Genomic DNA, 13,148 nt, shown 5'->3' on the forward strand with positions numbered 1-13,148 from the left:
TTTCTTCCTGGTCAGTGCCTATTCCCACAGTTGTCCTTTGTTCACCTCTCTGCCACCCCCTGGGTCCTTTTCCATCCATCTCAGCAAACTTCTGATGGTAGATCTACTCAACCATCGCCCTTCTCTCTTCCCTGATGGTAACTGCTGAGCACTGGGAGAGGGCTGTCCATCTGTGCCGCTTCCTCCAGCCCTGCTCCTGGCCTCCAGTGGAATCCTTTGGGCAATCCTCACCCAGCACCACCCTCACACCCCACAAAGCCTGTAAGAGCTCCCACTTCTCCCCTAATCAGATGCAAATCATCATTTTAGGCATTATCAGGGATTTCAAGGGGAGTGAGATAAAGTCCCAACCCCAGCCTAGCAGAGATCACAGCATCTTAAAATGGAATCTCCCTGTGTGGTTGCTGGAGGGCAGGGAGGGGTGGAAGAAAAAGCCAAGTGAAGGGCACAGCATGTGCAACTAGAAGGAAAGCCATGCAACTAGAAGGAAAGCCATACTTCTGGAAGTGAGGAAGTGATTTGCCTTGGCCACAGCATGGTGCATGAGAAGAGACATTTGGACTCCATACTGCAAATGAGTTGGTCAATCAACTCCAGTGGTCTGCTTAACTAAGTAGATGAGGGGGAGAGGGATAGTTGAGGGGTGCTGGTAAAATTAACCCAGCAACCACATGAAGAGATGCCTTAAGGACGTGAGCAGATGGGTGAGGGTGGGAGGAAAAGAAGGGACTACAACACCGCAGCAACTGGCATGTGGACTGGGCAGCGCTGAGAGCTGAGGCTGCCCAACAGGCAGGCAGTGGGGGCAGCTGTACAAGTGCTAAGACCAAGGGCTAAATCTAGAGATGAGTTCTGCCGGGAGGAGGAGGCAGGGGTGGGAGCAGCCTTGATGGGTCTCTAAGATCCTTCAGAGTGTCAACATGGGAAACTTCCACAGTGCATCTACTTTTACATTCAGAGAAGGCTTTCACCTATTAAGATGACAGAACGCCAGGATGGAAATTAAAAGGACTGAGCCTTTTAACTCCTCAGCCTCTCAAGAAAATCCACCTTCTTCGCCACGGCCACTGGGCCGCGTGATCCGGCGTGTAGCTGGCAGTCCGATGGCCTTCCTTCTGCTCTCCCCTCCCTCCCACTCTCCAGCCACACCGAGCGCTGGCCATGGATACAAAAGCACACACCTACTGTCCACCTAGCCAGGATGCTTTCCTCTGAAGGGCGGTGTGGCTCACTCTTCGCCCTTTGGACCTCTGCTCAATTGGCATTTATCAGAGAGGCCTTCCTGGATACCCCTGACAAAAGGCTCCCCCAAACCTTACCCTCAGCACCCCCTCCTGCCCCCTTGGCCTGCTGTTTCTCCACCACACTTGGTGCTTCTGATGTTTTTTGTGTATTAGCTTGTTGTTCTGTCTGCCCCTCAGGAAGGCCTGCGCTCTATGAGAGCAAGAACTGTGATCTGCTCATTGCTCTGCCCCAGAGCCTACCACAGCTCCAGGTGCACATGGTCAACATGAATACAGCCTGTAGAACAGAAGAGCTGGGGGCTATGAGGGAGAAGTCCAGAAAGAGTGGCTGTAGGAAAACTGTCCTAACAAGAGTGACGGGTGAGAGGGTAAGAGGAAGGGTCTTGATGGGAGCACATGCCACCCGGGCACCCTACACACCTAGGGGGGCGTGGCCGGCACAGGCAGCACCCACACTCACCAGTCCGTCAATCACACACCTAAGAGGGGCAGGTGTATGCGTGCTTTGTAAGTGTTGTGATAATGCCTGGATTTACAGACCTGCTCGTTTTTATCCGGTAAAGAAAGGCTCATTTTGACATCCGACTTCATTCTCCGTAGTAGGTATGGATTTATGGTGTCTCGCAAGACACATGCACACTTATAAGCAGTCTTAACCTTTAATAAGAAAAAAGAAAATAAATTACTCCGTGTTCAAGTAATCCATTTCTTATAACCTCCCAACTGATTCAGTTACTTAAAAAAAAAAAAAAGAATGACAAGCGTTTGTAGAAAATTGGTTGGAAATGGCTGGAAGATGGTTGGCAATGCCAGCACAAGTTCTGTATACTCCATCAACGTGATCATTAAACTGAAATGTACAAAGAAAAACTGGTAATTTTACGCCTTCTCCTTCTTCTGTACTTTGCGTTATTTATTATTATATAGTTAAACCCTAAAGATTTCGTTCTCAACCACTCTCTAGGGATAAAAATGCTTTAGAACGCATCTCCCTTTGTCATCTTATAGTCTCCAAAAGCTAGAGAGGAACTGCTAATCTGCAAGCTTGAAGCTTGCAAAGCTAACTCTGGGGATAAGCTGCAGCAATGGGGGCAACCAGAAAAGAAGCAGAGGCTACTGCCCACTGGAGAGCATGTTCCAGGGGACCCCTATCACCCTGAAATGAGAGGTCACACTGCCTGAGAAAGGAACACTTGGCTCTGGAATGGAGCCTGGCCATATGAGATGGGTATTAACTGTACGGAGAAAAACAAAGACCCACAACTGAGGAAAGCTGCTCCCTCTGCAATCCACTTAAAGGCAAACAAAGGATTCAATAAAAAATTGATATGTAAAAAAAAAAAAATCTAAATAGCCTTAACAATTTACTCAATTAACTGTCTACAGGACAATAAAAACTCCAACCAAAGTTCAAATTTAGGAGAGCTAGCTATAAAATGAATGATAATAAGAGCTTGATCATAAGAAAACCAGAAAAAGTCATGCTAAAAAAAAAATCAATGTCAAAAAAGACATTTCAAAGGACCCCATATACATACAGTGTACATACATATGTATTTGTGTGTATGTATATAAGTATAAAAAACAGATTTATTTAGAATAACAGATAAAGAGAGTACCTCAACTAATCAACAACTTTCGGTTACATGTAAATTATTAAATGTATCATTCAGACGTTGAGAAAAAGGACATTTAAGATGATGATTGGGTAAATGTGGTGATGTATAGTGCGGGGATAATTAAATTTCAGAATGTAAAAATATAATACAATCCCACCAGGGAAGCAAGTATATCATTTAAATTCTTAAAAATACACGTAGTGCATTAAGGAAACTGCTCCTCCCTCTGGCCATAACCTAGAAACTTTTCCCGCATGTCACGCCTCCAGAAGAATCAGGGAGCTGGCTGGAGGTGTTGGTGAGCCCACTAGCCATCCCCATGAAGAGTTCACTGCTCTCTCCCTCCTCTATCCTGGCCCCTGGGGTGAACTTGCAACGGTCAGAGCCCAGAATGGCTGAGGATGGGTCTGTTTTCCACACCCAACTCTCCCCAGAGGAGGCACCTAAGTTCTAGACTGGGGAGAGGATGGGGGACAAGGGAAGAACAGAAAACGATGTCAGCCTGGAAGTCAAGGCATGTTCCCCAGCCCAGCTTTACGGGGGACTCCTGTGCTTTACAAGCTGATCCTGTATTTACTTCCCATAATGCCTGGTGGAGTGTGCCCACACTCCTTCCTGTTGCGGCGGCAACTGCGGCTCCAGTGCTGCCTCCTTACGAGCCAGGGGCTCTAGGGAAGTCACCAAAATGCTGAGTCTCAATAGCCCTCAAGTACGAGACGTGGAGGCAGCCTGATGACGACTCGAGTTCAGTTCTCAAGTCCCTGTGCAAGGCTAACAGACATTCAAGAAACAGTCCTACTTCCAGCTGGCACTGCTCTTCCCTCTCAGGTTTGGAAGTCCCAACTCAGTCACCCCCTTCTCCCAGAAGCCTTTCTTGAGCCCCACAGGCTCTAAGCACTGGCTCCCCTGCACCCTCCCATCAGGTTCTTACTGCATTGGACTGTGATTACCTGTTGGTTTATCACTTTCCCACTGCCCACCTGCCACTAGACTGGGAACACTATTCGAAGGCAGATTCTGGTTTCTAGCCACCTCCCATCATTTTAGCCACAGCCCAGCACAGTGAAGATCTGCTGGAAGACCATCTTCTTGCAATCCAATCATGCACGACACCATGCTCTTAAACAAACAGGAACAAATAAAAGCCATAGGTCACAGCGCTCCCAGAAGTACTCTGCCTGGTGCTAGGTTCTGGGGTACATGTCACCCCAGCTCCCAAGGGCCTTATAATCTAGAAAGAGGAAAAAAATAAGTACACAAACTCATAATACAAGGAATTCGAGGAAGGAACAGATCACATTTACACAGTGTTAGAGGATCTCCCCACAAATACCTTACCAATTCCGAAGGACAACCAGTAATTTCACAGTTTAGGAATCTGGTTAAACACTACCTTACCCAAGTAATCAAAGTTAACATCACCAAAAATGGGACAAACGATGGCACATGCCTCCTGACACAAGAAACCTAGAAAGACACAGCATCACTTCTGTGCTGTTCCTGCCCAAAGAGCACAACCAGGATCTAATCATAAGGAAACGTAAGACAAACCCAAACCGGGGGAGATTCTACAAAATAACTGGACTGTAATCTTCAAAAATGCCAGAGTCATGAAAGACAAAAGAAGACTGGCCGGACTGTTCTAGATTAAAGGAAACTAAAGAGCCCCGGAAACAACCAGAACAACTGCCAAATGCAAATAACTTTAGATTAGGTAGCAGAATTACGTCACTGTTAAATTCCCTGATCTTGTTATCTAGTCCACTGCTTTCTAGTAGAATGTCCTTGCTCTTAGGAAGTACACACTGAAGTGTTTGGAGAACAAGGGCTTCTTGCCTGCAAATTACTCTCAAATCACTCAGAAAAAAAAACAGCACTAATTTGTTTATATTTATAGAGAAGTCAGGGGAAGAGAGGGAAGGGATGATAAAGCAAATGCAGCAAAACGTAGCAAAATGCTGGCAATTATCAGTCTGGGTAAAGAGTACATGGGAGTTCTTTCTACGATTCTTGCAACTTTCTGCTAAATCTGAAATTATCTCAAAATTGAAAGTTATATATATATAAAAGAACAGTAAAAATGAGGACAAGGACTCAGAGGAGGAAGACAGCCCTTATAAAAGGTCACTGAAAAGTACTCAATCTCAAAATGTAAACGACATGAAAATTGATCTTAACAATTCTCTTGTTTTAAAGGGCTGAAATGCTTTTTTAATGCAGCCTGTGAAACTGCTTTCGGGTGAGGCTGGATTCTGGCCCAGTTAGGGGGTAGAGGGCGCAGACCCTCCCTGAGGAGGGCTGTGCAGAGACCCCGCCTCTCACCTCGGAGGGAGCCTGCCTCCCCGTGCCCAGAACTGCCCTCCAGTGGGCTTCTCCTCCTGCCGCGCCTAGCCTCCCACCTCCGGGGTCAGCTGCAGCAGCACCCCATCCCATCTCCTTTACCGGATCCGTCTCGACGCCACATCTGTTCTGCCTATAAAGTGCACCTGGGTCTCCCGTGCCCACCTTCCCTCTCAGGACCACCACCAGGTCCAGTCCAGCCCAGGTCCTCCTCAGCCCCATCCCCAGTGGGGCCCCAGCCCAAGGAGCTCTCCCCTCAGGGTCCTTGGCCCGTGGTGGCTCTTCACCACCTCAGAGCCTCTGCCTCCCTGTCAGACCACATCTCCAGAGTCCTCAGTATCTCCAGTCCAATGAAGGGGTCTGGCCACTGCCCGTGGCTCACCTAGAACACCTCCTCTTAAGGTATACACACCTCATGCAGCGTTCTGGAACAAGCCAGTCCTCTCTTCTTCACCCTTTCCTAAGCTTCTACACTACTTTACAGAAGTCACTTCCCCAGTGTGCACTAAGTCGCATGCTGCCTGGAGCAGCTGCCCTCATGTTTCATCATTTCTGATTGCTATGATTACAGGTGACATCTTAAAAAAAAATGTAACTCTTATCTCACAGAGATATCCCAGGAAAAATCAATACCAAAACTACTTAATTTCTATTATGTAAGGAGAAGCTTTATGCTCAGGATTTCCTCTAAGTGAATATTTTCCATGATTTAAAAAACTCATCAGGGCAGCAGATGGGGTTCAAGTGGTGGAGCACCTACTTCCTGTGTATACAGTCCTGGGTTCGATTCCCAGTGCCTCCTAAAAACAACAAACAAACAAACAGACGAAGGAACCAACTCCCATTGGGGAGTGGATGTAGCTCAGAGGTTAAGCACCTGCTTCCCATGTACGAGGTCCAGGGTTCAATCCCTGGTACCTCCTTGAAAAACAAACAAAAAAAACCTCATCAGGAAAATTGTGCTCTGTCAAGCAAAAAACCATGTTTGATGGTCTCAGACAACCACCTGAAAATGTGACCGTGCCCCTACACTCTGCCCGGCTGAGCTACCAGTTCTGCCACCTGGCAGGAACACTCTCACCTGCACTGGCGAAGCATTGGAGTAGCCGCCCATGGTGATGGGGACGGAGAACTGCTCCATGAACACCGGCAGCACGCCCAGCTTTCCCGGGAAGACAAAGTCGAAGAGCGACCACAGCTCCCGGAGGTTGTTCTGCATCGGTGAGCCTGACAGGATGAGGCGGTGAGGGGTGCGGAACTGTGATGGGAAAGGAAACGCCTTGCTGTTCAATTCCCCTTTTACCGCCTTGCTGTTCAATTCCCCTTTTACCAGCGATCAGCATCTCTACCCCAGGACACTCCCACGCCAGCTTGTGGTTTATCACAAGGGCATCACTTTAGTTCCTGCATCGTCTTGGGCCTCTCCCAAACAGAGGAGTTTCACGCAGGTAAAATTCTTCAATTACACAGAGATCAAACAATGTTCCCTTTAAGCTGAACAGGACAGATTAGAGTTGTTTGGCCACATTCTAACGACTGACCCTTAAAGAAGACATTAAGTTACATTAGCAATTAGATTATTGAAACATTAAGGGCAACAATAAAGAATTTTTTACATTATGAAAAAATGCATATTTTTAATGTCTGGTGCAAACACACAAGGAAAAGAGTGAATAAATGTGTTAGCCAGAACAGTTAATTTATTTTGAATTAAAATACTGTTCTTACCTGGACATTCCCCTTGTTATAAGAGGTCATACCTGTTTGCAAGCAAGGGTGACGGCGGCATTGGGATTTCGAATTTTGTGTCCTTCATCCAAGATCACATAATGCCAGTCGTGCCTGCTGAGGTCATCTTGCTTCAGTCGGATGTAGGAGTATGAAGTGATCAAAATCCCGTGACAGTGAGCAATCTCTCGAATTAGTTTCTCCTAAAATCATAATAAAGTGGTAAAGTCAATTTTAAATGAGAAATTAAATTAAGTATGACTCCTAAAATGGCAACCTTTTATCATGAAACAATCTAAAGACTCTGTAAGTAAGTACAAATGTGAGCAAAGTATTGACAATGGTAATTATACATTTTCAACCCTGGAAGTTTATACTTTACATTTAGTTAATTTGCAAGGTAGTAATAAACACTGACTAATATTACCACAACCAAAATAAAATTTGAGGTGGGGGACCCTCCAATTAAGACTAGGAAAGGGTCTAACATGTAGCTACCCAATTTTTATTTTTCCAAAATATCCCTTGTGCCTATCCTTATTAAACTTAAAACAAGGCAAATGGAAAGTGATTATTTTAAAACAAAAGAAAAGATGAGGAAAGTCAAGAAAATAAGGAAGATAAATCTAGGCACTCTAATGATGTGTGACATGAATTCCAGGAGGATAGAGTGGTAAGAACACAGAAGCAATGGTTTTAAAAAAAAGATGATAGGAAAAAATTCCCTAAACAGAGGAAAGACTTGAGTCTACAGAGCAAAACACCTCAGAGTGTCAGAGAGAAACACTGAAAATGACATGGACCTACACAGAGCCTTCTTAAATGTCTGAATCCCTGCCCCCTGCCCATCCAGCCTCCCCAAAAGAGAGAAAATACCATAACATCTAGTCAGAACAAAATAGAAAAAGGAAAGATTCCTTGCAGAGGAAAAAGAATCTGCCTGCGCTGGATACCTTTTCTTCAGAAAGCAAAGGGAAAATCTTTATGTAATTCTAGGAGGGAAAAACAGTGACCCTGGAATTCTACAGCTATCCAAACTGGCTTTGGCAGAAAAAATAAAGTCCAGCTTTGGACATGCAAGGACTCAGAAAACAAACCACCCAGACACTGCCTAAATAAATCATGGTGTTTATCCAGACAACGGAGGAGGGAAGTCGTCAAAAAGGAGGAGGTTTCTCTGCATGGATCGAAAAGGAAGCTGGAAGCCGTGGAGGGGGAAAGCACAAAGAGTCTCTGTGAAAAAGGGCACGGTTACTATGACTAACCCCATTTTACAGATGAGAAAACGGGGGCTTAGAGAGAGGATCACTGACCAGGTCACACAGCTGCTGAGCAGCGGAGTCAGGATTTATACGCGGAAAGGATGTCAATGCCAAAGCTGGTGCTATTAAGTACCAGGCCACACTGCCTCTCACTACACTATAAAAAAGAAAAAAATTTTAAAAAGGAAAATGAATGTAATATATACACCAGTTTTAAAAATAAATCATTAACACATAATAAAGTCTAAATGAGTATTAACACAATTGTTTTGTTTTTCTTAAAGGAGGTACCATGGAATGAAACCAGGACCTCATATATGGGAAGGAGGTGCTTAACATTGAGCTACATCTGCTCCCGCCTATTATTTTAAAGACTAATGAAAATGTTAGAGGATTCTAAAAGATAAAAAAATGTACATCTTTAACTATTACTGTAATTCCACTTAGTTTAACAAAGCCTGGAGTGAGTTTAGGGAAAAATAAAAGCATACTAGGGGAGCCGGTGTAGTTCAGTGGTTGAGTGTTATCTTCCCACACATGAGGTCCTAGGTTCGATCACTGGTACCTTCTAAAAACAAAAATAAACAAGCAAAAAAACTCATTGGGGCGGATGTAGCTCCAAGGTTGTAGGGTTGAGTGCCTACTTCCCAAGTACGAGGTCCTGGGTTCAATCCATGATACCTCCTTAAAAAAAAGTGTACTAAAAATCTCATCATAGTGTATAAGAGTGGGATGGGGTATAGATAACACACACTATTTATGTCTCCATGTCCACAGAAAACTACATTCAAATATATCTGTAGAAAACATCAGCTTATCTGTTGATTGACAGTTGCTACTTCAGCATAATTACTGCCAAAGAAATAGAACGTTGAACTATCAAACCATAATAGAGAAGAAAGTAATAGAAAACAGTAAATTCAGAAAAAGAAAATGCAACAGACAGAACGTAAAATGGCGGGCTGCTTCACGTGGGAAGGGTCCGCTGTGCGAGCACAGGCTCTTAACAGCCAGCCTTGCCAGCTGGGTGAAGAAGAAGAAATCTAGCCTCCCAACTAAATGAGACCAACAGACTGGCCCTGGAAGTTGGAAACAGGGGAGTTAACAGAGGTATGTTAAGGAAACACATACCCAAAATGGGCAGGATTAGCCATACAAATATCAGACAAAAATAATTATGCAGAACAAAGAGGGATAATTCCCCTTTTAGAAGGTAATACTAAGAAAGCAGAGCCGTGACTCTGTACTCACAAAAGGCACCGCGCCAAGCCAGAGAGCAGAAGCCTCAGACCTGTGCCCGCGATGGGACCCACAGCCCCTCTCAGAGCAGGAGACAAAATAAAAGCCAAGAAAATAAAAAGTTTAAAAACTATCAACTAAAGGCCTGAGCATCACCATTCGTGAGCTCCTTTTAGTAGCACCCTTTGGAGCTTTAAACCATATCAAGCTCTTTACAAATACACCTGTAACAAAGACTGAAATCAAACAACAAAGTCCACTGGACTGGCAAAAAAAGGAAAACAAAAGAATTAAGAGATAAAAACAAAATCAGTGAATCTTAAGAAAAACAACCGCGTAGAATAAAGCAAAAAACTCTGAAAAGACCAAAATAGTTTGAAAAGTCAGATAAACAAAACAACAATAACAAAAACACAAAAGAGTCAGCTGCACAGCATTAGAAATATCAAAGGGATGTAATCACAGAGAGAAAACACAAAAATGGCACCCAGTACCACATGTAATTTAAAGCCAAAAAAAATCTGCTTTGTTGGAAGACAATTTAAATCAAATAACACATCACCAAAATGGACCCAAGGAAAGTTAGACAAAGCAAACAGATTAAGAGACAAGAACTTGAAAAGGATATTAGGCTCTTTCCACCAAGAGCGTACCAGATCCAAATGGTTTCATCAGTAAAAAGGGAATAGACAGTTCCTGTTATTTAAACTGTTGCCAAATTTAGAAGATAGGAGGTATTCCAAACATTCTTCTAAGGCTAGCAAAACCCTGTTTTAAAAATTGACAGTATACTTGCACATGTATGTATAACCCCCAAGTGAGAGATCCATTAATTTTCAAATAATATCTAGCAGTGTATTATTACCTAATAAGGTTTATCACATGAATATAAGAAAAGCTAAAGATTAGGAAACCTGATAACATAATTCATGTAATCACAATCTGAAAAAAAAACTGTATTAGTAAAAATGGTTATATTAATAGATTAGAATATTTTTCAGTTCAATAGAGTATAAAAGGATACAGTAAGAGCTAAGAAAATGTTGAAGGAGAAAAACAATGGGGGAAACTGTCACAATACAGTAGACACCTGAGAAGTAACAAAATTGCTCTGGGAAATAAGCACTATTTGGTACCTTTTAATAGTTTGAGGTGAGAGCTGGATTAGGGTTACTATTTAGCAATTTCCAGTGACTGCGTGACGGCCCTGACAGAACATTCCTGAGCTCCACCTGTAACTGAGGCAGCAGGAACACCTCAGGCCCACAGCCTCACACACATGCTTCCCTGGACTCTAGTCGCCAAGCCCTGCTCCCTGACCAGGCTGTGCCATTGCCCCTGGCCCTGTCCTGGCCCCTGGAGCCCAGGTGAGGGACGCAGGGCCCAGGAGACAGCCCTCAGCCTCCACCGCTTCACCAGGCCAGGCCTGCGGCCAAGGAGCCCGCCTGATATCAACTCTTACTTGGACCCCGACTTTCCCTCGTTCTCACCTCAGAGCCATGACAGGAGGGGTGGAGGGTCATGAGGTGACAGCAAAATGAAACCCGGGGAAGCTTCATGCCTGATTCTACTTCTGCTGCACAGCACTGTGTGTGAGCAGAGTCCAAACGTAGATGGAAATGAGTGGAAGTGTCTGGGGCAGGAGCTAAATGATCACTCACGTGTATAAATGCCCTCTGTGTGGCAGCCAACCCTGCCCATCTGGGTAGCGCAAGGCCTAAGCGCTCGGTGCACAGACTCGCTGTGGTCATTCCGTTTTAACCTCTCAGAAGCACAACCCAGGAATGGATTTTGAACATCACCCGCGGGGAGACTGGGGGTCTCTACCATAGTTAAGCAAATGAAATGCTAAACCTCTCAAAGAGAGGACACTGGGCAAATGCCTAGTTTCCTGTTCGTTTAAGGGCTGTTGTTTAGAAAATTCTGTAACGTTGGCTGGAAAAATACAGAGTGCGTATCACATTCAGAGAGATATATACCAATTAACAAAAATTAACAAGACCCTTTCTAAAAAAAGAATACGGAATTTTAAAAAGTGCCCTCACTGAAAAATTGGAAATACAATCTCTGCTTAATAGCCAGTGGGTAAAAATACATCCAAGACCATTCATTTTCACCTGATTCAATCTCAGAATTCTGTACCTGCCTAGACTGTAGTTTCGAGAACGGTGAATTGTTGGATATTATGGACATCTCTATCCAAATGCTTAAGACAAATCATCTCGGGCGGTTTCAAATTAAAAGCCTGTAAAATATGTAACCTCTCCTAGTTTTTGCAATTAATAGGGTACATCTGCAATTAGCCTGGCTTGCTGAATGCAGTGCCGCTGTCATTAAAAGATGTCTTGTGAAAGTTATCGTGGAGGCTCAGGAGACCAATCCCTCCTAGAGGGCAAACAGTGGACTGGCAGAAAACAGCAGCCATAAATCACACTGTCAGGTGGCGGGAGAGCGCGAGGGGAGCTCAGGCACGTGAAGGCCATTCGCGGGAACGCAGCACGGCAGTCCCGGGCAGGATTTACAGCACCTGTAATTAATTAAAATTTCCTTCAAGCTAAATCTTTAATAAACAAGGATTTGTGCTGACAATGAAGAAAAAAGGACTCCGGCAACATAATTTTACGATCAACCTCACAAAGCAAGCATAACGTCTGGCGCTTCTTGTATCCGGAGGACACGCCGCCTCCAAAGTTAATAGGAATTACACCGCTTTGCATGCCCGTCTGTGTACTGGCGGCGGGCGGGAGATATTTAGGGGGCTTGAGGGAGCGGGAGGCGCTTTTCTCTTTTTATTTGTTGTATTTTTTACTTGACTCCCTTCTAGCTTTTTAAGAGGCCTTGTCGTTTTGCACTAGTGTTTTGGAAAATGTGACTTCTTAAAGAACACCTGATGGGAGTTTCATCAGATGGTCAAGTTTTGTGTGGTTTGTTTTTTCACTACACCCTGTGCTTCCCCAAAAGAATTTTAATATTCCATTCCACTCTTTCTGTTTGGGGACAGGTGTATCTGGACTTGAGGATAAAAGGTCTAGATGTTGCCTGAGGCTGTGACTCACATTTTTGATAAAGCACGTGTGACCCTTCTATCTAGAAAAAATATATACAGCGATTTATCCCAATCATAACTGCCTATTTCAGCGTCTCTTCTTAACTACTGAGATGAAGAACTCTGTCATACGCTTTGTTTCTCACACGAGAAAGAACTGCCTGAGCAAGTGTATCTATGCGGGGGGTCACATAAAGCTCTTCACACACACATATAACCAGCATTTTTCTTCCCATTATAGAGGTGATGAAACCGGGCTCAGGAAAGCTAGTCACAAAGCTAAAAAAATGGCAGATCCGAGACTCAAACCTAGGTCTGGTAACTACAAAACCTGTGCGCTAAAACTTGATGCCATTATTGCTTTCCTATGCTTATGCTTCTGAATGGTGTAACTGATCAAATAAGAGAATATCTTTCAAGTATCTATTCCACAGACTTACTAGATTTTACATTGCAAAAAAAGACTGGGGGGCGGGGTAGATAAAATGACAACCATGTCACAGAGTGAAGCAAGATGTTTCTAATTACACATATTCCAACACATTGTTAAAAAGGGACCCAATCATTAACAAACTTCACTGCCTAGTGTTCAAGAAGCCACCACCCACTGTGAATTACCTGGCAAGTGATCATACAACTGTCTGCTCTTATTATCTTTCCATATTTGATA

The 13,148-nt window shown here is 44.1% G+C and overlaps 1 protein-coding gene across 6 annotated transcripts in view; it reads right to left on the reverse strand.

Moving 5' to 3' along the window:
* ERCC6 (ERCC excision repair 6, chromatin remodeling factor) overlaps window positions 1-13,148 on the reverse strand; it is an 86,091-nt gene that overhangs the window by 28,764 nt on the left and 44,179 nt on the right. For all 6 annotated transcript variants that reach the window (XM_071215886.1, XM_004465775.4, XM_071215887.1 and 3 more), the window contains 3 exons: window positions 6,964-7,134; window positions 6,285-6,461; window positions 1,785-1,901 (listed from right to left, as the gene is read on the reverse strand). In XM_071215886.1, coding sequence (XP_071071987.1) covers window positions 1,785-1,901; window positions 6,285-6,461; window positions 6,964-7,134 — 465 coding nt within the window. The remainder of the gene's footprint in view (window positions 1-1,784; window positions 1,902-6,284; window positions 6,462-6,963; window positions 7,135-13,148) is intronic.

This window comes from Dasypus novemcinctus, chromosome 6 (assembly GCF_030445035.2).
Source record: "Dasypus novemcinctus isolate mDasNov1 chromosome 6, mDasNov1.1.hap2, whole genome shotgun sequence".
Taxonomy (NCBI): Eukaryota; Metazoa; Chordata; class Mammalia; order Cingulata; family Dasypodidae; genus Dasypus; species Dasypus novemcinctus.